At 39.0% G+C, this 25,245-nt stretch overlaps 1 protein-coding gene across 5 annotated transcripts in view; it reads left to right on the top strand.

The window, feature by feature from the left end:
- Positions 1-25,245, top strand: part of LOC135730759 (phosphatidylinositol-binding clathrin assembly protein) — a 64,363-nt gene that overhangs the window by 12,431 nt on the left and 26,687 nt on the right. For 3 of the 5 annotated variants that reach the window (XM_073812193.1, XM_065248675.2, XM_065248670.2), the window contains exons 2-8: positions 4,634-4,776; positions 14,587-14,662; positions 14,751-14,853; positions 15,069-15,162; positions 15,282-15,393; positions 20,601-20,707; positions 22,382-22,423. In XM_073812193.1, coding sequence (XP_073668294.1) covers positions 4,634-4,776; positions 14,587-14,662; positions 14,751-14,853; positions 15,069-15,162; positions 15,282-15,393; positions 20,601-20,707; positions 22,382-22,423 — 677 coding nt within the window. The remainder of the gene's footprint in view (positions 1-4,633; positions 4,777-14,586; positions 14,663-14,750; positions 14,854-15,068; positions 15,163-15,281; positions 15,394-20,600; positions 20,708-22,381; positions 22,424-25,245) is intronic. The other 2 variants (XM_065248671.2, XM_065248672.2) reach the window with 2 other exon arrangements.

Below are 25,245 nucleotides of genomic sequence, written 5' to 3'. Positions count from 1 at the left end.
AACATTTGATTTTTACCATTTTGGAATCCATTCAGCTGATCTCCGGGTCTGGCGGTACCACTTTTAGCATAGCTTAGCATAATTGATTGAATTTGATTAGACCATTAGCATTGCGCTAAAAAGTAACCAGAGATTTTCAATATTTTTCCTATTTAAAACTTGACTTTTCTGTAGTGACATTGTGTACTAAGACCGACGGAAAATTAAAAGCGATTTTTCTTGGCAGATATGGCTGGGAACTATACTCTCATTTTGGCGTAATAATCAAGGACTTTGCTGCCGTAACATGGCTACAGGAGGTGCAATGATTTTACGCAGTGCCCGAAAATAGTCCCCTTCTATATTTAAAGTTACTAGGTATAATATTAAAACTCTTTGGTTATTTTTTTTAGCGTGAGGCTAATGGTCTAATCAGATTCAATGGATTATGCTAAGCTATGCTAAAAGTGGTACCGCCAGACCCGGAGATCAGCTGAATTGATTCCAAAACGGTAAAAATCAAATGTTTAACTTTAGGGGAGCTGGAAAATGACCATATTTTCAAAAAAGTGGAATGTCCCTTTAACCTTAAAGTTGTGAATTTTTTGTCAACTAATATTTTTAAGTTGAACAACTTAAAAAAGGCAACTGGGTAACTTATTTTTTAAGTTGAACTTTTTTATGGTGTTGATAAAACAATAAATGTTGACCAGCCTCAACATCTAGTGCATTATGTGATACTTCTGTGGTGCTGGAAGCAAGGGGGAAAGGTTGTGGCTAGAAGTGATTTAGGTAAAGCCAACATTTCGTGAAATCTTGCCGTTTTAATCCCAATCCTACCCCCAAACTTAACCCTAAACCCAATATTTCATGAAATTTAGGCCATAGCTGTATCTTCTCTAACCAAAACTGCTGCTTTCATCCTAATCCTACCACCAAACCTAACCCTAAACCCAACGTCTTTCGAGACTTGTCCCTAGCTGTATCCCCTCTAGCCAGAACCGAGGGCCAAGGAGAACGAACTTGGTATCAGTGATTACAACATTAGCATGACAGCTGTGATGGTTCAGAGGTGAGCACCAGCTATGGTCTACTGGCTTACAGCTGGACAGACTGTTAGGCCACCTGGTGAATTTATATCCTCGTACATACAGCACAGGCTTCCTGCCAAACTTCCCGTACCTCATCAAAGCTCAATCCTGATTAATTTGTTAGCCCAGCCGCCGCTGAGAATAATCATGCTTGGAATCAAAAGCGCATTCATTTGTAATTTCACAAATTTTTCACTTTTGCATCTTGCTTGCTTCAAGTCCAAGGCACTCTTTGCCAAGCAGTTATTGTGGTAGTGTGTATGTTGGAGCGAAAACCCATGGATATTTTAAGCTTCTGTCATCTGTGACTGGTGACAGGCTCGGTCTGGCGTGGAACGTTCCAAAGGCTTTGTTGTGTGTCAGGCTAACAATAAGACAAGAGGATGACCTCATCACTCGGTGGCCGTTCATTTGCTGTGCTGCGATGACATCACTGGGTCATGGGTTTCTGTCACACTATGGATTTGTTTCTCACTGCTGCAGCTCATTTCATGAATCGGTGTGCACACCATATAGAAGTGTGCAGGTGTATGCATGTAGAGGAAAACGTGAAAACCGATTGTCTGTCTTTGGTGAAAGAGTGTCAGACGGTTTATTTAAAGGCTGCGGTGTGAAAAGCAGTCTTTTCTCTGGGGATTTTTGGGAATCTGTGTGCTGAGTAAGTACACACAGAAGCAGCGTAATGGAGATAATCTGAGATTTGAGTAATGTGCATTGGTGCTTGGTTTTTGCAATGGCCATATTATAACACATAACAGATTTTGATGCAGTATGAATGATTTAAATTGAGGCTGCGAAGCATCTTTGACCACACATAGTCTTCATTAGGGAAAGAAAACGAAGTGTAAAAATCAATACAACAATTTAAAGTGTCAACGCACAAAGTCTGAGTATAAAAAATAAGGACGGTTGTATTGGCATAGCCCCTAATGTGCAATGTGTGAAGCCTCTGCTCCATGGTGTTGTGTATTTGCAGGTTTATAATCATCCTTAGATTCCCTGTACTATGCATTGTCAGCTGTTGATGCACAAGAATGGCGAGTTTCGCTTTTTCTCTTCTGTTATTTGCACCTCCCTCATTCTCTCACCGTTTAAGACAATGGACTTTCTGATCAATACCGTCCAAATGTGTTCTGCTCAATCTGATTAAATCAGCACATATCCTTTCTTCAGAACCCGATGAATTTCTCTCTTTCTCCCCCTCCCTCCCAATGGAGCCAGTCAGATCACATGCTTTCCTCCTGACCGTCGCTGAAAACAAGCAAGAGCGAGAATAGAGCAAGAGAGCTGCCGTGGTACAGTCCAAGGCAGTTTTAAATCTTTAATAAAACAAAAACATTTTAATTAAATTAGATAAAAATTAAATGAAACTATAATTGATCTATATGATTCTAAAACAATATAAAACTAAATGTAGACGAGCTGCTGTTTTTATGATAGTAGCCTGAGCATGTGCAGATTTAATAAGCTCAGAAAAGGGATAATGGGTCAGTTGAGTTTACAGTATTGCTCGTATTTTGGGTTAAAGATTTAAATATCTACCATAACTCACATCATAATGGAATAAAAGTTAAAAGGGCCTAATATTGAGATTAAATGTAAGGGGGTGTGTACACCAAGGCGTTTACATCTGAGGCCAGTATATGTTTTTAATTGTTTCCAATGAAAGCCCTGTGCTTTTAAAGGGACACTCCACTTTTTTTGGAAATATGCTAATTTTCCAGCTCCCCTAGAGTTAAACAATTTATATTTACTGTTTTGGAATTCGTTCCACTGATCTACGGGTCTCGCGCTACCACTTTTAGAATAGCTTAGCATAATCCATTGAATCTGATTAGACAATTAGCATTGCGCTAAAAAATAACCAAAGAGTTTCGATATTTAAAACTTGACTCTTCTGTGGTAAAATCGTGTACTAAGACTGAAGGAAAATTACAAGTTATGATTTTGTAGGCAGATATGGCTAGGAACTGTACTCTCATTCTGGGGTAATAATCAAGGACTTTGCTGCCGTACCATGGCTGCACAAGGCGCAATGATATTATGCAGCACCCGAAAGTAGTCCTTGATTTTTACGCCAGAATGAGAGTACAGTTCTTAGCCATATCTGCCTTGAAAATCGTTACTTTTTTATTTTTCCGTTATTTTTAGTATACATTGTAACTATAGAAGAGTAAAGTTTTAAATCGAAAAAATATCAAAGCTCTTTGTTTATTTAGCGCAATGCTAATGGTCTAATCAGATTCAATAGATTATGCTAAGCTATGCTAAAAGTTGTACTGGCAGACCCGGAGTTCAGATGAATGGATTACACAACGGTAAAAATAAAATATTTAACTCTATAGGAGCTGGAAAATGAGAATATATTCAAAAAAGTGGAGTGTCCTTTTAAAAATGGCAGCAGCTGGCAGGTTTTGTCTGCGCTGAGCTCCGGCGCTCTGCTTTTTTCAAGAGTTTAAAAAAATTCAACTTTGGGTGAAGCGCTCAACTCGTCAATGTCACTTTTCACTCAGCCGTCCGATCACAGTGGAGGAGTGGTGGGATGAACGTCCTGGCGCATCTTACAATGACTGATAAACAAAACTGAAGTATCATAGCAACCAAAACCCTTAGCTTGTTGTCAAGCGCCCACAGTTGGCATCTGCCTGCCGCTTTCAGCAGTGGTTAAACTGCCTTGGTGTAGACGCCCCCTAAGTGATCAATCTCACAATTTTTTTCTTCTAGCACAACTGATATTTTCTTTAGGAAAGTCTGATTCAAATACATCTGTGTATTCAAATGACAGTGCTAAGGCAGATTATCCACACAAAGTCCTACTTCCAGACTTATGCTTTACATCCATGTACCAGTAGTACTTCACCGACACCCTATGAGTTTGTACTTCATAGACCTATAGCTCATAGTAGTGCGCAGTGTCTGTTTTGCTGGATTCTTGTGATTCATCATCAGACTCCTATAGGGAGCTGCACTAGTTTAGAGTTCCCTATTAGAACAACAGACAGACCCACAGGGCCAAAAACCGACAGATACTAAGTCGTCATCTCCCTCATTACCTGCTCTGTGTGTCTCGATGTGTGAAAAGATGTTTTTCTCAAGGGAAAGGAAAAAGAGGTTTGTCTTTGAAGAACAGAAAAGCATGCAGTGGGCTGTAAAGGGGGAATGTCTTCATTATGCAAACAGGACAGAACAGAAACGAAAGTTTTTGAGCCTCTGATAGGGTTTGAGAGAAGCTTACGGATTGCAATTCTGGGATGCTTCTGCATATTTTAAGAGGCGACTCTCTTTGGATCTTCCCTCCATGTGCGTGTTGCATAACCGAATGACGTTTAGAAGCCTGTCTAGCCGTCATCGTAGTGTGCAGAGAAATATTATTTGAGATCTTCTTCCATTAGCACTCACTGTAGATGTGTGCTAATGTGTGTTTCATGCAACCCGAGCATCTTCTCAGTATGCGCGTCCAATGTTGCGTTTATTGAAAAGAGACTTGAGACATCTTGTGTGGGAAGCACGGAATATAAGATATAGCGATTCAGCGACTGTAATATGTGTCATGTGTGTTTCAGATTTGATTCACTGCACCAATGAGATGAATGTGAACGTGCCCCAGCTGGCCGACACTTTGTTTGAACGAAGCGCCAACAACAGTTGGGTCGTGGTCTTCAAAGCTCTCATCACCACACACCATCTGATGATGTATGGAAATGAGGTGAGTATTCACAAACCCTCCCTGATCAGTTTCTTATAATTTAAATACGTTTTGGCGGTGCATGTCAAAGTGGCCAAAAGCAATTTTGACCCTTTAGTTGTGGCCAAAAGTAAACACAGGGCTAAATAGGCAATGCCCCCAAAAATTGTTTGTGGTTCATTCATAACAATGATGATCTCACATTGCAAAAATTCAGGTACATTGCAAATTTAACATACAGATTTGTGTCTTTTTTCCTATTATCTTTGGGGGCGGGTAGATAAAATATGTTTGTGCCTTCGTAAAAGTCTGTATCTGATGAGTACACTGTGAAACTGTTGAAGCACACACATGCTAATGATATATGATGTGCGAGTTTATAAGCGTGCACACTTTTTCGTGCATGCCAGCAGAAGACCTATATACATCCAAGCACATGCACACCATACTAATGACAAACAGCGGGTAGAAGTAGGTCCCCGAAATATAAAAATTGTGCAATTACAATAACTGTTGTCCCAAATCTCATACTTTAGAAGTAAAAAAATAACATGCAGGCTATTTTCCCCCATGCGGTGACAGTTCAGTGACCACATCTGTTATAAACAGACTGAATCTTCAGCTCTACAGTAGCTCTCGAAAATTGGTGCCTGTGGTGCAGGTTTTACATTATAATGTTTATCCACCAGACATTAGAACTAATGATGTTTGATGATGTTGTTTTTTAACTTGCGCCATATTTGATAGCTAAGGCAGAAAAGAAGATTTACTAAGAATAAAGACTTAAATTTTGGTTTGATTCTGACACGAAGCTATCGGATACAAAGACATTACATTACCAAAATGTATGGTTTCCTTTTACAATGCATTGTCTTTTTTAACTTTTTTAATGCAAGATTGACAGATGCATTTACTGTAAAGATGATGTATACAATATTACATGGGGAAGATACTATAAAATTATGAAATCTGTAAATTAACTGTAGGCATACTACACATCCAAACTCCTCACATGTGTCCTTGTGAATTCACTTTAGCTATAAACTAAAAAGCCCTTCACTATGTCCTGAGCTCACCAGTGTAGAGATATCGGGAATGCAGGACTGTCCTTCAACACACCCTGTTCTGCGGCATGACAATGCACTAATCAGCCAGGGGTGTTTTTTTGTTATCGGTGGTGAACGTCTGGTCCCGATTGGGTTTGGTCTTAATCCTTTACCCCATTATGGCTTCTAACAACAAATGTTCGATTATCACTGTTTGCCGACGAGGAGAGACGTTTGGAGGACATTTGTCTTGTCAGCAGTGGCCCTGCGAGAGGGCACAGGAAAGGCCACAGATAAGCTATTGCTGATAAGGGCGTGTTCGCGCGCACGCGTTTTGTGTGAATTGGAGAGAAAAAAAGACAATGTCAGTCACTGATGGACCAGATACCAACACCAGATTTGCTTTAGTGACATCACCAGGATTGTGGTTGTCTGGAGAAGAGATTAAGTAAAGGTGGCTTCGAAAGATGCTGCCGGTGAGGTGACTTAGGACTTGGGCGAGGGATAGTCGGAGGATGGTTTTGAATTTTAATCACCTGGTTCATGCCGGGTCACAATGGACAAATTGGTTGCAACGGGATACCACTTCACTTGCTGTTCATCATCTTCCGTTGCCGGGGAAAGACTAAGTGGGTGAGAAGACTGAGCTAATATTCAAGATAGAGAGGGTGTGTGTGTGTATAAGGGAAGTCCAGTGGGATCTGGTTAACAGTGGAGACTCTGATAAAGGTTTGTGTAATATAGATAAATAACCTCCCGCTGATATATTTAATGAGACTTGCCTCCGTCTGCTGAGAAATATAAGAACTTAAGTCTCTTTGGTTTCATCATTTACTTTCTGTCAATACTTTTTGAGCTGAGGCAATACACAAAACAAACAGTTGCTCAGCTTCAGAAAAACAGCCGTGTTTACCAGAAGATCAAACAGCCGTACTACGCAATAGGCTGCGGGAGTTTGATTTGTTAAATTTGTCATTTACTCTAGTTTTGAACTGCTAATAACATTAGTTTAGAACAGGGGTTCCCAAACATTTCACGACACACTTTCACAGGTGTAATCTTTTCAGGGACCCACCAATATATGTTTAAAAAGAAAAAATAAGGGAAAACATTTATTTTTAATTTTATAAGCGAGTAGTTTTCTTCATTCTATTAAGTCATTTTATTAATTTATTAATTAAATTAATGAGATTTATTGCAATATCTAAATGTATTATGGTGCCTCACATCAAAATCATTGTCATTGCTTGTCATTATTTTGACTTAACTGTTTTTGTGTCATTCACCACTAGATCCAAGTAAATTGCGACCCACCTTATTCCACTGTTAAAGTACTTTTGCACAATAAGGGCTGCACGTCATTTTGTAAGCAATTCATAGTAAAACTATTGTGCGCATTCAAAAAAATGAAGCGTGCGCTACTTTATTAGCTGCTCTCTTATAATACAGTAACGCATTTGGGAAGAAAGATGACAAAGAGCTGCACGTGAAAAGAAAAAATTAAGAGCTACTTCAAACTACAGCTGTCACATTAACAATGTGTTTTCTATAGAAAAATAGTATTTACGGTACATTCACACAGGGCGAAAGCGTTAAAGGACAAGTTCAGTATTTTACACTTAAAGCCCTGTTTTCAGATTGTTTATGATAAAATAGAACGGTTTTGACTGAAATTTCGACATATGCGGCTGCCCCGAGAATTTTTGGGTGTTTGTGTTTCAGCTCCTACCTTTACAATGGGTTTAATGGTGCACTGGAACAATCCTTCCTAAAATGCATTAAACTTTTGTTTACAAAGACGTGAAACTCACCGAGTGGTCAGGGGTGTTCACTGATATGCTCACACAAAAATCGCTGCAAAAGATGCTTTCCAACAGCTGTTTTAGCATTCGTTGTTAACTTGTGGACCTATTTTTCCAATCGCCTCACACCCGTACATTCTTCCGCATAGAGTTTGAATAATAGACACTCCAGCCCAGGTGGTGGCGCTAATCCGCCTTTGCCAATTGCAAGAATAGAAACAAAGTTCCCGGCGCGGAGTAATACCGTACCTCACAGCACAACTAATACAAGTCAATGGAGTTGGCAAAAACTACGATAAAACCTGTTGGAATGCGTATTTTGCAGCGATTTTTGTGTGAGCATATCAGTGAACACCCCTGACCACTCAGTGAGTTTCACGTCTTTGAGGAAGGATTGTTCCAGTGCACCATTAAACCCATTGTAGAGGTGGGAGCTGAAACACAAACACCCAAAAATTCTCGGAGCAGCCGCATATGTCGAAATTTCAGTCAAAACCGTTCTATTTCATCATAAACAATCTGAAAACAGGGCTTTAAGTGTAAAATACAGAACTTGTCCTTTAACGCATCTCATTTACCTTTAATTGGTGACGTCACTGCCGTTGCTGGTGGCAGAAGTTAAACATTTCTCAACTTTTCAAGTGCCAACGCATCCATCTGCCAATCAGATCGCCCTATGCAAATAACCTAATGCGAGCCAGCCAATTACGTTTATGTTAGTATATTTATACTTTTGTGTCGTCGTCCGCGTCGACGTGCAAACACGCGCAGACCGCTGGTTGGCAGTAACCACGCGTGTAACCACAGTAGCAGCGCGAACGTCAAAGAAGAAGAAGCTTAGCAAGTTAACCCACAAACGAAGAAGAAACAGCAACTGGTTGTGTATAATTTGAGAAGACCAGCAATGATGGAGGTACATGAACAATGACTTTTGATGCAGTTTGAGTTAAGTCACTCCTCAACTTGGCTCATCTTTGTTTTCACGTCACAAACGGAAGTACCAATGACGCAGTTTTTTTTACCTGACGGGAGGGGATCTGGTGGACCAATCACAGCGCTTGCGGTCCGCGTAGATCTGACGCGCTGTTAAAATTTTTGTGAGGTGCGCGTCAGGCTACGCAGAACTAAGCACAGGCTACGGATAGCCTACGGTGTAGAACCTACGCACAACTAGAAATCGGGCTTTAGTCTGACTGCATGTTTATACATATATTCATAGATAGAGAAGAAGAATATAATGCCTAGACTAGAGTATGGCATATTTGTAAAACTACTTTGAAACAAGATGAGTTAAGTACTGTAGCTCTAAAATTTTATGTCTTTTTATAAGTTGGCCTTGTTATTGGGATATTTATCATATTGCGAAATTGTTGGCGATATACAGCCCTGGTAGTCAGTGATTATATTGCCGACCAAATCAAACATGTCAGTGTTTTTCTCTGACCACCCATTCGAATGACCTACTGTACTGTTTTTTGGCCAGTTTGTTGATAGTTTTTAAAATGGGATCAATGCATAAGTCATTCAGCACACCTTTTTAGACCACTAAATGCACCATATGGTCATGCGCTTCACGTTCGTTCTGTACCAGTGAAGATATTTCTTTGCACACATTTAATACTTTAATATCTTTATGACTAAAATATGGGGAAGAATATTGGGACAGCGTTTCATCACTCTTCTACAGAGAGTGGGAGCTGATGTAAATAAAGAGAAGAAAATCACGAAAAATTTAAAATGACTATTATCATAGCAGCATCCTGATAAAGGCTTGTAAGCCGCAACACATGTATGTGTATATGTAACCGTTTTTTAATAAAAGATTAAGCCACGTAAATAAAGGCTTTTTTAACATTTTCTATATCATTTGAGTGCCTTGGAGATTCTTTATATATTGGGTTGAATTGTCCCTCGCATCCAAAGAGCACCGAGATCACCAATTCACACCTCGTGCAGCACTTCTTTTGCATTCTTTGCTTTGATTTCAAAGCAGCATGTTTTAAAAAAAGTATGTATGAAAAAACTTATTCAATTATACACACATACATTATACACGTATAAATATAAACCAAGTATCCAGGTCATTGAATGATCATGTAATTAATCACATACCGGTAAGCTTTATATCTGAACGGATGAGTTTTATCGCGAAGGAGACATGCAAATATATTATACAGAAACAAGTACCATCCGAGTATGGCTTTAGTATGACTTATGTGATGGAATGCAAATATTCCAAAGCATCCAACTGATTTAAAATTAAAATGATGTCAATATTCACTAAAACCCTTGCAAATATCAGCTTACACTTACACATGGTTATGGCTAATAAAACTAAATTTCATTGAAATAACATCATTCTAAATGTTGGTCTGTTAATTTATACAAAGCAAATATAAAAAAATAGCAAATATAAAAGTTGTAAAGATTCATTGTGCTTTTGACAGCCCCAACATTCTTTAAATGTTTTGCTTCAATTCAAAAAGTAAACCATATGTGGGACAAGATGAGGCTAATTCTGACAGCCCTCTTTAATTTCGAGTTGAAATATTATTCTAAGCTACCCATCCTCCAAATACTGTCCGTGCAGCTGTGTCTACTGAAATATGTATTAAAGTTTTATTTTTTTTTGACTGGACATTGGTGTGAAATGGGGGGAAAAAGTGGGGCTGTTTAACATTCTGGCTGCGTGCTGACTTTTGAGGTCTCTGCTGTGTCGGGTCTGTTTGCATAATGGATGTTGTTTGTGAGTGATGTGCACTAGCTTAGGTAATTATTACCTTTATGAAACATTCTCACACTCCCTTGACAACTCTTTCCTGCTCTACCCTGCAGGCAGGAACTGCAAATCTGGGCTCAAAGCAAACAGCTGGTGCTCAGTAATTCATAAGGAGGGAGTACGGATAAAGCTACTTGTGAGAATTGGTGACTCCACTTGTTGGATTGGACCATTCAGATTTTTCAGTTCGTGTTTGACGATGTGGCACCCATAATGCTTTGTCACTTTTCTTCTTCATGGTTGTAAAATGCCATAACCCGCATTCCCTGCCCATTTGATGTTCAAAGATTTTGCGAGCGTTAATATGTGTGTGCAGTCGTAAATTGTGGATTTCAGCACTTCATTAGCTTTGTTCAGCGCTTAAAGTTTATTTCTTTGATATGACAAGCGCTGGGTCGGTCACCCGTTTCTATTTAACATTCTGGCATGATTTGTTTTCATTTCTTCAGATATGACTCCAGCACTTTTACTCTTATGAAAAGAAAACGTTTTGTGTTCAGAAAAATAATTGCAGTCGAACCACACGCCTCCTCTCGAATCCCGTCATTATCTTTTTGTGCTCGCCGATTTTCTTTAAGCCATCGTTTTTTTAAACGGCAGCAATTGCTTAGGCTGTATCCATAGAAACATCAGATCACGTATGGAGCGAGAGAGCGAAGACCAGCAGTCTATGTGTTATCAGGGCATCATCACGCAGCCTATTTACACATGTTCCCTGTAGGGTTAGTGCTCTCTCTCTCTCTCTCTCTCCCTTTCACGTACAGGTTAAAAGTGTTCTCGACTACACACAGAAAACCATTGGCTAAACGCGAACGAACCCAATGCTAAAATCTTCCCTCTCCCTGAAATACTGCGTTAATAGCAGCTGGTCTGTTTAGGAGAAAAACTCTCTGCCGAAGAGCCTCCTGCCTTAATAATAAATGACGTCTCGCTCTGACACTGCTTGAGGTTTGTTCTCACATTAATTATTTGCTAACCAGAGAATGCGGGGTCCGTCCTGCCCTATCAATCTAAATTTAAATATGCCTTTCCATACCTCAGCAATGTAGAATAGCATTTCGTGCAGACAAACAGGCGATCGAGCGAGCGTGGATTCGCAGACTCCATTGAATTAGTAATCTATATTGATCTGTGCTCCGAAGTGGAACCGTATTCTTTGCATTTTGGTGCTCACGTGGTCTGCCATTTATTTTCCAGGAGGTTTCTGTACAAGGTTAAGCGACATTGCCAGAGAGATAGCTCACGCTCTGCACGTCTGCCATTCTGGGATTTTTGGTCATGGTCTGAATGTGTTACGCCTTACTATGAGTGTACTCGCATGCACTATCCAAACAAACCGTGCCCTAGCACGTTTGACCCCCAAAGCCTGGTTGGTTTGATTAGTGTGATTTCTCCGTACCCGGGCGCGGTTTGATTAATCAGGCCCTGGCCTGGTTGCAGAGGTGGGCACAGGTTACACACCCAGAGCCTGTTCAGAAGGTGAGCCGTCAAATGCGTGACAGTCATTCAACTTCATCTGCTTTCGTAGAAACATTCGGATGCGTGCAGCACAGTTAAGTGAAGCGCTGAATTAACTTAGCAATATGATTAGCATGGTGAGAGGGCTGTGTGTCATTGCGCCCCAAGCCACTCAAAATAGAAGCCACAAACTTAAAGGGATAGTTCACCCCAAAATGATAATTTTCTAATAAATCACTTACCAATGTGTTGTTCTAAGCCATCAAGTGCTTTGATTGTCTTCATAACACATTTTTGATATTTTTGTCTATCCTATTGACCAGTTAAATCCGTTTCTCAGAAAAGAACGAAAGACATCGCCAAAATGGTCCATGTTCCATCAGTCATTCAATAATAATATTAAGAAGCGATGAGAACACTTTTGTGCGCAAAGAAAACAAAACGAACGATTTTATTCAACAATTTCTTCTCCTCCATGGTTGTTCAAAGCGCGTTCACGACTAAACTATGGCGCATGCTGCTGACATCAACTGCTGACGTAGTTGGCAATGTTTTTTTCCGCTTTTTAAAAAAAGCATTATGCAAACATTGTAAACAATACTTAAAGGAACAGTACGTAAGAAATGTATATCAATTAATCATAAAATGGCCCTGATATGTCACTAGACATTAAGAAATAATTTTCATTTAAAATATTTATATCACTGACAACAGTGGTCCGGCCAGGATATTAAAGTGGAGTTGCAGCCCTCAACTGATGTTTATGTTGTCATGTTGTGTATTGGCCACCAGCTGTGTGATTGCAGTACCAGTTTTAGCCACAAGGTTTGTGATTGCAATACCAGTTTTGGCCACAATCCTACATACTGTTCCTTTAAAAACCTTCTATAAATGCGCAAATTACTTGCTAGCGTATTTTGTGTTTGTACGCTGGCAACTACATCAGCACGTGACATCAGCAGCCTGCGCCGTAGTCTGCTCGTGAACGCGCACTGAATGCACACTGAACAACCAAGGACGATAAGAAATTGTTGAATAAAATCGTTCATTTTGTTTTCTTTGCGCACATAAGTGTTCTCGTCGCTTCATAATATTATTATTGAATTACTAATGGAACATAGACCTTTTTGGGATGTCTTTCATTCTTTTCTGGGAAACGGATTGTAAGTCAATGGGACAGACAAAACCCTTCCGGTTTTCAAAAAAATATCGAAAAATGTGTTATGAAGACAATTGAAGCACTTGGTGGTTTAGAACGACACTAATTTGATTAGTGATTGATGATAAAATTAACCTTTTGCGGTAAACTATCTCTTTAATATTACAAAAAAATCCAAGTGTTGAGAAAGCACTTAACTTCCTCTTTTCTTCAAAACATTTGCATCGTAATGACAACAGCATGCTCGGGCACGGATAGCTACAAGTACATTGTGAATGCAAGCGTGTGCGGGAGGGGGGGAATCGCTGGCACAGTTCACGGTAACCGTGCCTAGTAACAGTGCACCGTAAGCCTCTTGTCTGATCCCAAGGGGTTTTGAGGCAGAGGGATGTAAAGCAAAAGTATGTCAGTAGCTTTTTTGAAGGGTCGGAAATACTAAGCTAAGCGTGCTGCTGTAAAGATTGACTGCACATGTTTGATCCATATTCATTGCATACTTGTTTCATTTAGCATCGGACTGTCTTATCCAGAATAATAATGCGAAGGTTGAGTGACCTTACTTAAAGCCCCGATAAGATGACCAGGGCCACCACAGGCACCATAAGCTCCTTTGAGATTACAGTTCATTGTTTAGTCTCTAGTAAAGCGTGTGTGGCCTCTTTCCTCTTTATACACCTGCTGTCAGACTGTTGTTTGGCTGAACCACCACTTTTAATCTCCCAAACTTTAGCACAGTAATGCAGCATTTTTAGCCTCATGTCCCCACAATCAACCTTTTGAATACTTATGCCACAGGCAGAAAACGGCCCCTGCCAGGACCATTACACTGTGCCAAGCACATTTTGGTGGCTGAAGGTCCTCATGTTGTTTCTACCTGGGGTAAAAATGCTTAAGGCTCCATCCCAGTACCTAAAAACTGTTTCCTCTAATGCGCCGATCTACAAAATAAGAACAAGGTTACATACTGTAGCTCTAACTGCTTTCTAGTTTCTATGTTTAAAAGAATCAATGGCATTGGCAGTTTCTCTACGTCGTGGACATGCAATTTATTTTATACACAGCTTTCCCATTAATCATTGGTTGACATACTAGAATGTTTTCTCTTGTTCCTCAGTCTTAGAATAGTGTTTAGGCACTACAAAGATTTAAAGGGTCCATTTAGGGTACATGGCACTTCATCATGTATGCTACATGCACGAATGGTGTCGGAATGCATCCTATCTTGGCTTGTATCTGCTGCGTTCCCAAACATCTGAACATGCACGGTCCCATCACGACGAAACCCGGAACACTGTGTAATCTTCTCTCCTTTTCCCAAACCCACAGCTACTAGAGCTGATGGGACAGGGCTGGGTGGAGTAGGAGAATAGCGGTAGACACGCCTGGCAACTGGGAGACAGCTCAGAGGAGTCTGGTCTTGCACATAGTTTTGCATTTCACAGTGTACTGTAAATTCAGGGAGTTTCTATTTGTCTGGGATGTACGTGCTTCTGCATACTTCATACAGATGAATAAGTGCAGGAGCACATGGAGAATATAAAAATGCTTTAATGTCTGTTTTGATTATGCTGTACTTTCTACCCGCAGCGTTTCATTCAGTATCTGGCCTCGAGAAACACACTCTTCAATCTCAACAATTTCCTCGATAAAGGTGCATTGCAAGGTACGTAACGTGAGCACGTCTTCTTTATCCGAAGCATTGTATACAGTACATATGCAATGATGATTTACCCCTCGACTTTTGTCCTCAGGCTATGACATGTCCACATTCATCAGGCGATACAGCAGATATCTGAACGAGAAAGCGCTTTCTTATAGATTGGTAGCCGTGGACTTCACCAAGATGAAGAGAGGGTGGGTAACCTCAGTAGTGTCTTCTGCCTACTGTAGAGTCATTTCAGTATTCAAACACACTGCCTCAGCAGGACACAATCTAATCAGACTAGCTCATTACTCTCGTAATTAAGTTGTTTTTAAAAGCTTGTTAAGTAGCTGATATTTTTAAAAGCCTAAGTAAGATCGAGAGCAAGTGGTGTGGAGCTCTGATTGTTTGTTTGTTTGCCTCTCAGTATCGACGGAGTCATGCGCACCATGAACACAGAGAAGCTGATCAAAACTTTGCCCATCATTCAAAACCAGCTGGACGCACTGCTGGACTTCCAGGTAGTGTTTGCGTTGGCGCTGTTGAACCTTTTAAAACAACAATAATTCAATCCAAGTGATTCGGTATGATATATACATATACCTTCTCTTTTATATAATGTGTGGGCGCGTGTCCGTAGGCCAACCCGAATGAGCTGACTAATGGTGTGATCAACGCTGCCTTCATGTTGCTCTTCAAAGACTCCATCCGTCTGTTTGCTGCCTATAATGAGGGCGTCATCAACCTGCTGGGTAAGAGTTATCCACACCACCTTCACACCGCAGTGTGCTCTTATCTGATGATCTGCTTTAGGGGTTAAAAGAAACAAGTTCATTGTACTTACTGCAAATCGGGTCATTTTTTTTTCAAAGCAACTTATTGCACAAACAACGTTTGGACTTTGTGTAGTTGTTTCAACTTAATGTAGTGTTCTAGTGAATTTGTTATTGGCTCATGTTGATAAATAGAGAGCTGGGCATTTGCCACTGATGCATACAGCTGCCCTGATGATACAGTTTTTCGAAACTTAAAGGTATTACGGAGGATTTTCTTTTTCCGGGTGTATCATCAAGATGCTTGCGGTTGTGTTAGCGGTGGGGCCATGCACGTGGCTTAAGTGTGTCATCGAGCCACTGTTTTTTGGCCGCCTAAAAATCTTTAAAGGTACCATTTGTAAGCAGTGATGGGGGTAGCGCATTACAAGTAACGTGCATTACGTAATAATATTACTTTTCTGAAGTAACGAGTACACATAATAGACCTTTTGCGAGTCGACGTCACAGTTACGTCACGCGCGCATGTGGTGGCAGAAAAACAGTGGAAATGAATGAGACACGAGTGAAACGAACAATATAACTCACTAGAAAATGTTTTGTTGTGCTGTTGAGTGTCAGAATAGGAATGCCAAAATAGATGACCTTCATTTTTATAGTATATCGTCGTCGAAGACACCATTTGAAGATAAACGTAGGTGTTTATGGTTGCAATAAAAGCCCTCAACCAGACAGACTGGAGTGATGAAATCATCTGAAAATCTTTTAATTATTTGAATAGAAAATAATTAGAGAAGATATCCGGTGTTCTGTCGAAGTCTGATCCCTCTATGTGTTTCTTATAGCGTTTTCATCACGTTACGTTTATAATTTATTTAGAAAGATTAAAGATTTTAATTAGTTCATAATATCAATAATATTACCATTTATTAAAGTTTTCGTATTTTTTTTTTCATTTTCTATTATTTCTTTTTACCATATATCTTAGCCTATGTCTTCTTCCTGTTTGTTCTAAATTATGATGTTTACTAATAAATATATAAACATAGCACACACACACACACACACACACACACACACACACACACACACACACACATTCTGGTTTCCATGTTTTGTGGGGACATTCCATAGACGTAATGCATTTTATACTGCACAAACTGTATATTCTATTCCCCTTACCTACCCCAATCCCTAACCCCAACCATCACAGAAACCATTCTGCTACTTCACATTTTCAAGAAACATCATTCTGTTTGATTTATAAGCTTGTTTCCTCATGGGGACATCAAAATGCCCCCACAAGGTCACAAAAACACTGGTATTCCCATCTTTGTGGGGACAATTGGTCCCCACAACGTGATAATTACCAGGTACACACACACACACACACACACACACACACGATGTAAAGTGTTAATAATATATAAACAGGCCTATACAAATTAGTTTGTATGTAAACATAATAGTTTTAGATCAAACATGTAGGATAAAAATATAAGGAAGAAATTGAAAACAGGAAATGATTAAATGTTTAATAAATGATATTATACAGAATACATGATAGTATTGCTCTTATAAGTACTTCAGAGATTCACAAAAATAATGGATTTACCAATAAAGAACAATACATATACATTACATACATGCAAGCATATCAGTGGCCAAGCCATTAAAACTTTTAATTTATTTAAAAAATAAACGTAACTTGGTGAAAACGTTATAAGAAACATTACACTTAAGAGAAATATAGGGGAAACAGACTTTTACAGAACACCGGATCCTTAAAAATCACAGTTTAATGCTAAAACACTTCACACAGCTATTGAGAAGCATTCACTTTCTGCCACCAGTTGGGCTCCGCCCACAAAAAACGTCATCTCTGTTTGCAAACACGCAAAAGGTCTATAGTTAAGTTACTTTTTTAAAAAGTAATGCAAGTTACTTTTTTAGTTTCATTTATTCTACTACTAATTATAATTTAATTCGTTTAACATAATTCGAAAAAATTATGTACTGAATTAAACTAAACGTAGACACATTATGCACTCTATGCGTACACACCTGCGTGGATACCGTTTAAGTCAGAAACTGAGATAGCAAGCCAGAGCTTTACATTTTTGTGTCAAAATATGCAATTTCTGAATGCAGAACTTTTCAATCATAAAAACACCTGCAAGGCCTGAAAGAGATCAAGTCTCAGCCAAGAAAAAGTAACGCAAAAGTAACTTAAAAGTAACGTAAGCATTACTTTCTATTAAAAGTAACTAAGTAACGCAATTTTTTTGGGAGTAACTTAATATTGTAATGCATTACTTTTAAAAGTAACTTTCCCCAACACTGATTGTAAGATTTTGTAAGAGTAAAAATCCAAAAACCACTAGGCCAGTGTTATATGTTTTGTCCAGCTGATTACTAACATATCTCTAATGTTTTCAACTACTTGTAAATTATGAGAAAATTGCCATTCTAAACAGTGACACAGGGCAGTACAGTCGCCTGTCAATGACGTTAATATCCACGTTACCCTTTGTTACCGCCTTTACTGACGTAGAAACCACATGACAACAGTGTCGTGGACAAATGCGGAAGTATGCGTTAGTGTTTAGCGTCTGTCAGGCTACTTGCTTGTTTATGGTAAGTTTGTTCATATGAACACTTAATTCTGTGCTGTGTTCACACACCATTGAATTGGACTAATACTGTAACATCTATAGCTAAGTTTCCATCCACTTGTCAATCGAATTATCTGAAGTTCGGTAAAAAAAACTTATGCGAATAAAGCGGGTGAAAGTGTGTTTCCACCCAACGGCTTTAAAGCGAATAAAAACCTGTACGTAATGACGTCACATGCTAGTTTGCGATCAAATTGGTATATCGAATTGATTTGAGACATTTGAAGGTGCTTCCATTCATTTTCGCACTAAATCGCACAATATTCAAGCAAACATTTGCGAACAAAGTTTTGCTAGACAAAATGGATTGCGCAATACCACAAGTTATAAGTGCTTATGTGCCAGCTGAGCTGATAGCGACAAATCAAGCTATAATAATAAGAAAATGACGTTAACATCAAATTGCTATGATGATGCAGATGCATGTAAATGCCCGACGACAACAGAGGCATTAACGTGAAATGATAGTCCGGATCAATGCTTAACGTAAATGAGAACGAAAAATATCTTTCCTGAGCTTCCTAACCTTAAAAGTTAGGCCTGAAATGACCGGAGCCCGACAGAATGCAGCCAGAACCCGAAAGCACATTTAGATTGACAGCTTTTTAAAAGCCCGAATCCGTTTACAGCCAGACATTATTTAAATGTGCGCACGCAAACAGCTTTTATCAAGAATGAGTCATTTACACATGTTTTAACATTATTTATTAATGACTAACTGGGCTACACGTCACTTGGAAGTTGAAACAAAGAAAAAAAATAAGTCATCTGTATTCTGTTACATCGTAACATCTCGTTCTAAATAGGCATATGCAATACATTATAAATAGGCCAACATGCCAATAAAAACAATTATTTCTTAACGAATTAAATTAAGATAATACATTCTGAATAAGATGGTGGAATTTGGGAATAACGAAATTAAGATAAAGGTTCCGTGGAATTTGCTTCGCCACTTTCTTTAATGCCAACATTAGTCTATATCCTCTGTCTAAATTATGTATTTAGTTATACATTAAACCTTTACTTACCAAGATTAGGCTACATTTTTGTTGAGAAAATTATTAAATCCACTGTAAATGGCTTCAGCGTGGTCCTGCGCTTACTGATAGGGCATCCAGCAGCATTGAACTTGACCGCTCATTTACCGTGCAAAGGCGGAGCACGAGCCCGTGTAAAATGTTAGAAATGAAGCCCGAATCCGTCGGGTTCGGGCACAGATCTTCAGCTCTAAAATAGCCATTATTTTCTCTGATAAATTAAATTAAAAATGAATCTCGTCTCGTCGTTTGTCCACTTACATCTGACTTTGTTGACACACGCCATGTGTGCCACCAGAGCGGACCTAAAACTTTTTCTTCTTTGTTTTGTGTGTGGGTTGCAACCATAAAATGACCTAAACCTTAATCGCAAATCATTATTTATTCGGCAAATAACGTTTCCATCAGCGTTTATCGAATAAGCCATATATCGATCAAGATAAAATCCGATGAGATCGAACGTATTTCTTTTGAGACGATATTCATGAAATTCAATCGAATTTTACTGTTTCCATAAGGCATTTTTCATTCGATATCACTTAATTCGGATAAAAACATGTGGATGGAAACATGGCTTATGACTAACAATTTCGTTTTGAACATTATATGAAACCTTACATAATGAAATAAAACAATGTCATCAATTCAGTACTACATAGTTTTACAGTCTTTGTGGTGTGTTTCAGCAATTTTTAACATTTATAATGTGTTTAGAAACTATTTTCAAGATTGACTTCACAGGGACTTTAATCAACTGGAAACAATGTCCTTAGTCGCTGTTTATTATCTATGTACAATGCTATATTTTGAGAACTGACACAAAGGAGGGCTCCCACTTGTTTATCAGCCAAATGTGATTGTTATCGGTGGATGCAGATAATCTCCAAATGACCAATTTATCATCCTGTCATGATGATCTACTGACTTTAAAACACTAGGCTACAGCATCTTCAGTCATACAGGCATACAGTTTTATACATATGACCCTTGTTCTGAGTATACCGCAGAATCAACAAAACCCTGTCAGACACTTTAGCTCCTGCTGTTTTGACCTGCTGACTGCAGATATATTACGGTGGAGTTTAAGAAACCAGCGTGGAGCTGTTAGCACAGCCGAGGCTTTAATTCCCTGGCAGCCCTTGTTTCTTTTTGCTTCGAGTCGTTTCAGCTCTGATTATTCAACTATTAAGCCAGTTTGTGCCGTTTTCAAGAGAAGTGGCCATTAAATGCTTTTTATTTTTTAGCTTTTTATTCTTTAACGAGTGACGTTTAGGTTTACGGGCTGAAAATGCATTAGGGCGTCCTTGAGCGAGCCATTACAATAGGAGTTTAACCCCCCCCGTCGCTTCTGTCAAACAGCCTGAGAGCGTTTTGACAGGCCTCTGATGGATAATTGCAATTCGTTTGAGTCACTCCCCTAATCGTTTTGCCTCTCTCTCCCTTTATCTTTCTCTTTGTCCCACCATTTCAGAGAAATATTTTGATATGAAGAAAAATCAGTGTAAAGATGCCTTGGACATCTACAAGAAGTTTCTCTACAGGATGACCAAGCTGTCAGAGTTTCTCAAAGTGGCTGAGGTACCAACACCATCTCACACACATACACACACAGAATGGGGAGTGTTTGGCTAAAAACAGGTTTGAGGTTAGAAAGACTTTACCTTCCCCCCCAACTCTGCAACACCAGTCATTTTTTCCTCTCTCTGACCCATATTTCTCTGGCCTTCAGTATTACTTTTATGCATGGATGCCATGTATCAATTTGTTTTGGCATAGCATTGCCCCTCATGTACTGTCTGTACACATGTACAGTACATGTGCCACCTCTTCAGTTTAACAGTGACCCGGTATGAGATACAGTATAATTGAATTTTTTCCCAAAAAGCTCCAAGCTCATCTTAAGTCTAATTGTGGCATTCACACCAGACGCGGAAGAGGCGGCAAGCGCGAGTGATTTACAGGTTTAGTCAATGCAAAGACGCGAATAGGCATCCTGCGGCGCGGTATGCGCGAATGGTGTGATGACAGGGTTCCCGCGGGGTCTTAAAAAGTCTGAAATTTAGAAAGTTAAATTTAAGGCCATAAAAAGTCTTAAAAATGGCCAGATTTTCATCCTAGGTCTTAAATTTAATTAACCCAAGTCTTAAATTTCTTACCTCCATTTATTCCCGAAAAGAATTGTCCGAAAAAAAAAATAGTAAATTAAAATGCTGTAGAACTAATCAGTGACGGAGGAAGAAAGTATTTGATGGGTGGGCCTCTAAAAAGAAAAGTTCTGCACTTTGCGTGTCACTGAATGTTACTTCAATCCAGTTTTTAATCATTATTTTTTAAAGAGGATACGAATGTAGGCTATTATAATCCACGCAATTCATGCCATAAGCTATATTTTAGGTGTTGTGATCTGACTGTATGTGAATGCCGCGGAGCGTGCGCATGGTGCCGGACGCATGAATTGAGCGTTGTAAAATTAAGGAATTGAGAGTTGAAAAATCTGAACTTTGGCGGATATTTGCACCGCATGTTCTAGTAGTGAGGTGATTACAGGGAGGGAGCGGAGTCGCAGAAGCCCCTCCCATGACGCAAATTTCCGCGTTAATGTCTCGAATGACTATAATTTCACGTGTAAATGAAGTGAGTAAACTCCAAATGTTCAAGCGTCCAACTACATGCGAATAGCATGTTTTGCCGCCTCTTTCGCGTCTGGTGTGAATACCACATAAGATGTCTTTTACACTAATAAATACTTAATCCAGTACCTGCTTAAAAATCCAGGCGTTAAGTGGTTTTTAGTCCCAAAGTGGTACATACCCCTTATTTCATAGTCATGTAATCTGATCTGTCAGGTACCACAACGTTATGTAATGTTCAAATTAGGACCCGTCTAGTCAAACAAAGAATACCCATCACCATGTGAGGGTCTTGACCAATTTGCTTTTTGTAACCCCGTCCTTGTCTCATACAAAACTCATCATTTGTTGGTCTACCGCCAGTGTTTTCATATATTAAATGTTTTTATGATCGTTTTTAAATGTCAATCACCTCACAGCCATGATCGGCTGTGTGAGACATTATCAATGTGCGCATCCGTTCCCATTGGTCCTCCGTGACCCGCTGCATGCCACGCATCTGTTATTTTTGTTGTTTTTATTCGTTTCAATTTACAGTCACTGCATGAGGTAATGACCCTTTGTTATGTTTTCTTTATTCCTCCCCCCCTCGTTTGTTTGCCGTTTTTGTTTTATGACACAGCAAGTTGGGATTGATCAGGGTGACATCCCAGATCTCACTCAGGTCAGTGTACATTTCATCTTCACATTCTGTTTATTCCTCTTTTCCTCACCGCACTGCTACTGTGTTGTTTTTACCCTCTTAATCTTTTCTTCTTTCTCTATGTGTTCACCTGTCTTCGTCCTCTCTCTGCGTGTCTGACGTGTTGTTTCTGTACTCATGCTCACCGTGTTTGTCTCCTGTTTTCTCTGCAAGTGTTGGCTTTAGAAAGACCTAGAAAGTTCTGTCATTTGTTTATTCTCATGTTTTTTGTTTTTCCAAATAGGCCAAATGACAAAAAGCACCATAAAGATGGTCCATATGACTCCATATATATACCTTATATTCCCAGTCTTCTGCATAAGCATATGATCAGTTCTCCATGGTTTCTAAACAAATCTTTTATATTCACATAGAGAAATACGGATTAGTGATGCACAGGTCGAAGTTTTTTCTAACCCGCGGGTCCTGCTTTTATGAAATTATTTTTACAACCCACACCCGCTACCATTAAATAGACATAACAGTTACTAGGCATTGTTATGTAAATTAAAACAGGCTTGATTTTAGCCTAAAAGTGCTTGGAAAAATTAGATTACATCGCCATGTAATCTGGCAACAACATCTTATGAACCATAGAAACCAGCATGATAATATTAAAAACAAGATAGGGTAATGATGCACATTTACAAAGCAGCACTTGTATTCATCTGTAGAAAAACTATAAATACCTCTACATTAGATTTAGCAGCTTGACCTTTACTTTAATTGTGTAAATTCCTGACCTTAAAGGTCACATTTTCCCTGATCCCATTTTTCAAACTTTAGTTAGTGTGTAATGTTGCTGTAAGAGCATAAATAATACCTGCAAAATTATAAATCTCAAAGTTCACTGCTAGGCGATATATTTTCTTCAATAGAATTCCTCTTTTAAAGCCTACAGCGAACGGCCAGTTTGGACTACAGCCCTCTACTTCCCGATTGAATGACATCAATAAAACATTTTTTGACTAAACTCCGCCTACAGGAATACGTCAGTCGCCAGCTTTGGCTCAAACGGCTCTGCTAAACTAAGCTGCTGTCGAATCACAACACACTAATCAAACTACACAAGCAGAACTTTTTACATATTTCTGAAGGAGGGACTTCATAGAACAAGGAGATATCAGCCTGTTTTAAGGACAGTGAAAACAGCGCTATACAGATCAGTAAATTGTGTGAAAAATACTGTGTTTTTTTTACACGTGAAACATGAAAACATGTCCTATTGCACACTGTTAACACAATCAAAGCTTCAAAAACACAGAAAGAACGGGACCTTTAATTTTTCCGCTTGTTTTGTTGTTGTGGCTGGGGTCAGAAGCTGCTTGGCGCTTTTGTGATGTTAGGTCAAAGGTTTAAAGACATCACGCAAGTTACGTTGGTAGGTAGTAGAGCCCGACCGATAAAGGATTTTGAAGGCCGATACCGATACAAATGTTTGTTGGTTTTAAAATCCGATATATCGGCCAATATTTTTTTATTATTTCAGAAACACGCAACAAAAAATTAACAGATTTCCCTAACATTAGTTATTTGTAGTTATTTATGAGTTTTAACTAAAATAATATGATGATGCATTTTAAAAAGAAACTTTCTTTTATTTCTTTATTGTCTTGTGACCAACTCACCATGAACACCATTAACTGTTGTTCTCTCTGCCCGACTCACTGGATCAGCAGGTTGCAGGATGTGTGACGCGTTATACACGAGTGTTGCCAACAGGGAGGTTGTAGAGTGCCCTCTGGCAGACAAACTATACAACGGCAACACTTGAATCAAGAATGCCGATACGGATAGTTTGGGAAAATGCCTAATATCGGCCGATAATATCGGCCTGCCGATATATCGGTCGGGCTCTAGTACGTGGCCCTACGTATTGCATCCTTATCAAAGAACCTAATAAAATATGAAAATATATATTCCCAAATTTTTCATATAAGCTATAGGGCAGTGGTTCTCAAACTGGGGGCCCTGAGATGGTGCCAATTAAATTAATTGTAGGCTATTAACCAACAGTACATTGAATAATTTAATATGTTTTGTTTTATTCAAATTTTAAGTTTTGGAATACATTTTATGTCATACATTTTTTGGGGGGGCCTCAAAGGGATGCATCGTATACAAGGGGGGCCGTACGCTGAAAAAGTTTGAGAATCACTGCTATAGGTAGTGATGGTCGTTTTCGAAGCACTGCTTCATGAGGCTTCGAAACATTTACGTATCTTTTGTTTCGAATCATCAGTTCGGAACTTGTTTCAAACTGGCCCAAGTCACGTGATTTTAGCAAACGAGGCTTCATTACGTCATAACTGTTTAGAAACGTTTCGAAAATCCGATGGTTCACCACTAGGGGGAGTTGATCACATGACCAGTGTCTAATATGTTTAGGTGAACTCGGTTCAGTTTTATTATGCAAGTTCATAAAACATTTATCCTTCTGACTAACACTGCCATTTTGTCTACTTTTTGTTTATAGACAGATTAATGACAAAAATGGGCATAATTAAAAGGGTAGTTAGTTTTAATGATTTGTTTGTCCTAAATAAAACCTAAAACACATAATAGGCTTTTAACTATGTCTTTATTAAGTTAAATAATTTTTTTTACATATTTTTATACAAATCTTGCAATTATTTTGTTTAAAAAAAGTGTAAAATGTTTGGACATATCTGCTTTTACACTATTTTGACCAGCAGGGGTCGCCAGCCTGTGTGGTGTTTCGAACTGCTTCGAAAAACTGAATCAATTTTCGAAGCAATTGGTTCAATTGATTACGAAGCTTCGAAAAGCTTCATTTCTCCCAT

Source organism: Paramisgurnus dabryanus, chromosome 2 (assembly GCF_030506205.2).
Source record: "Paramisgurnus dabryanus chromosome 2, PD_genome_1.1, whole genome shotgun sequence".
NCBI classification, from domain to species: Eukaryota; Metazoa; Chordata; class Actinopteri; order Cypriniformes; family Cobitidae; genus Paramisgurnus; species Paramisgurnus dabryanus.
Note: the sequence above shows the minus strand (reverse complement) of the source record. Positions and strands in the feature narration are given on the sequence as shown.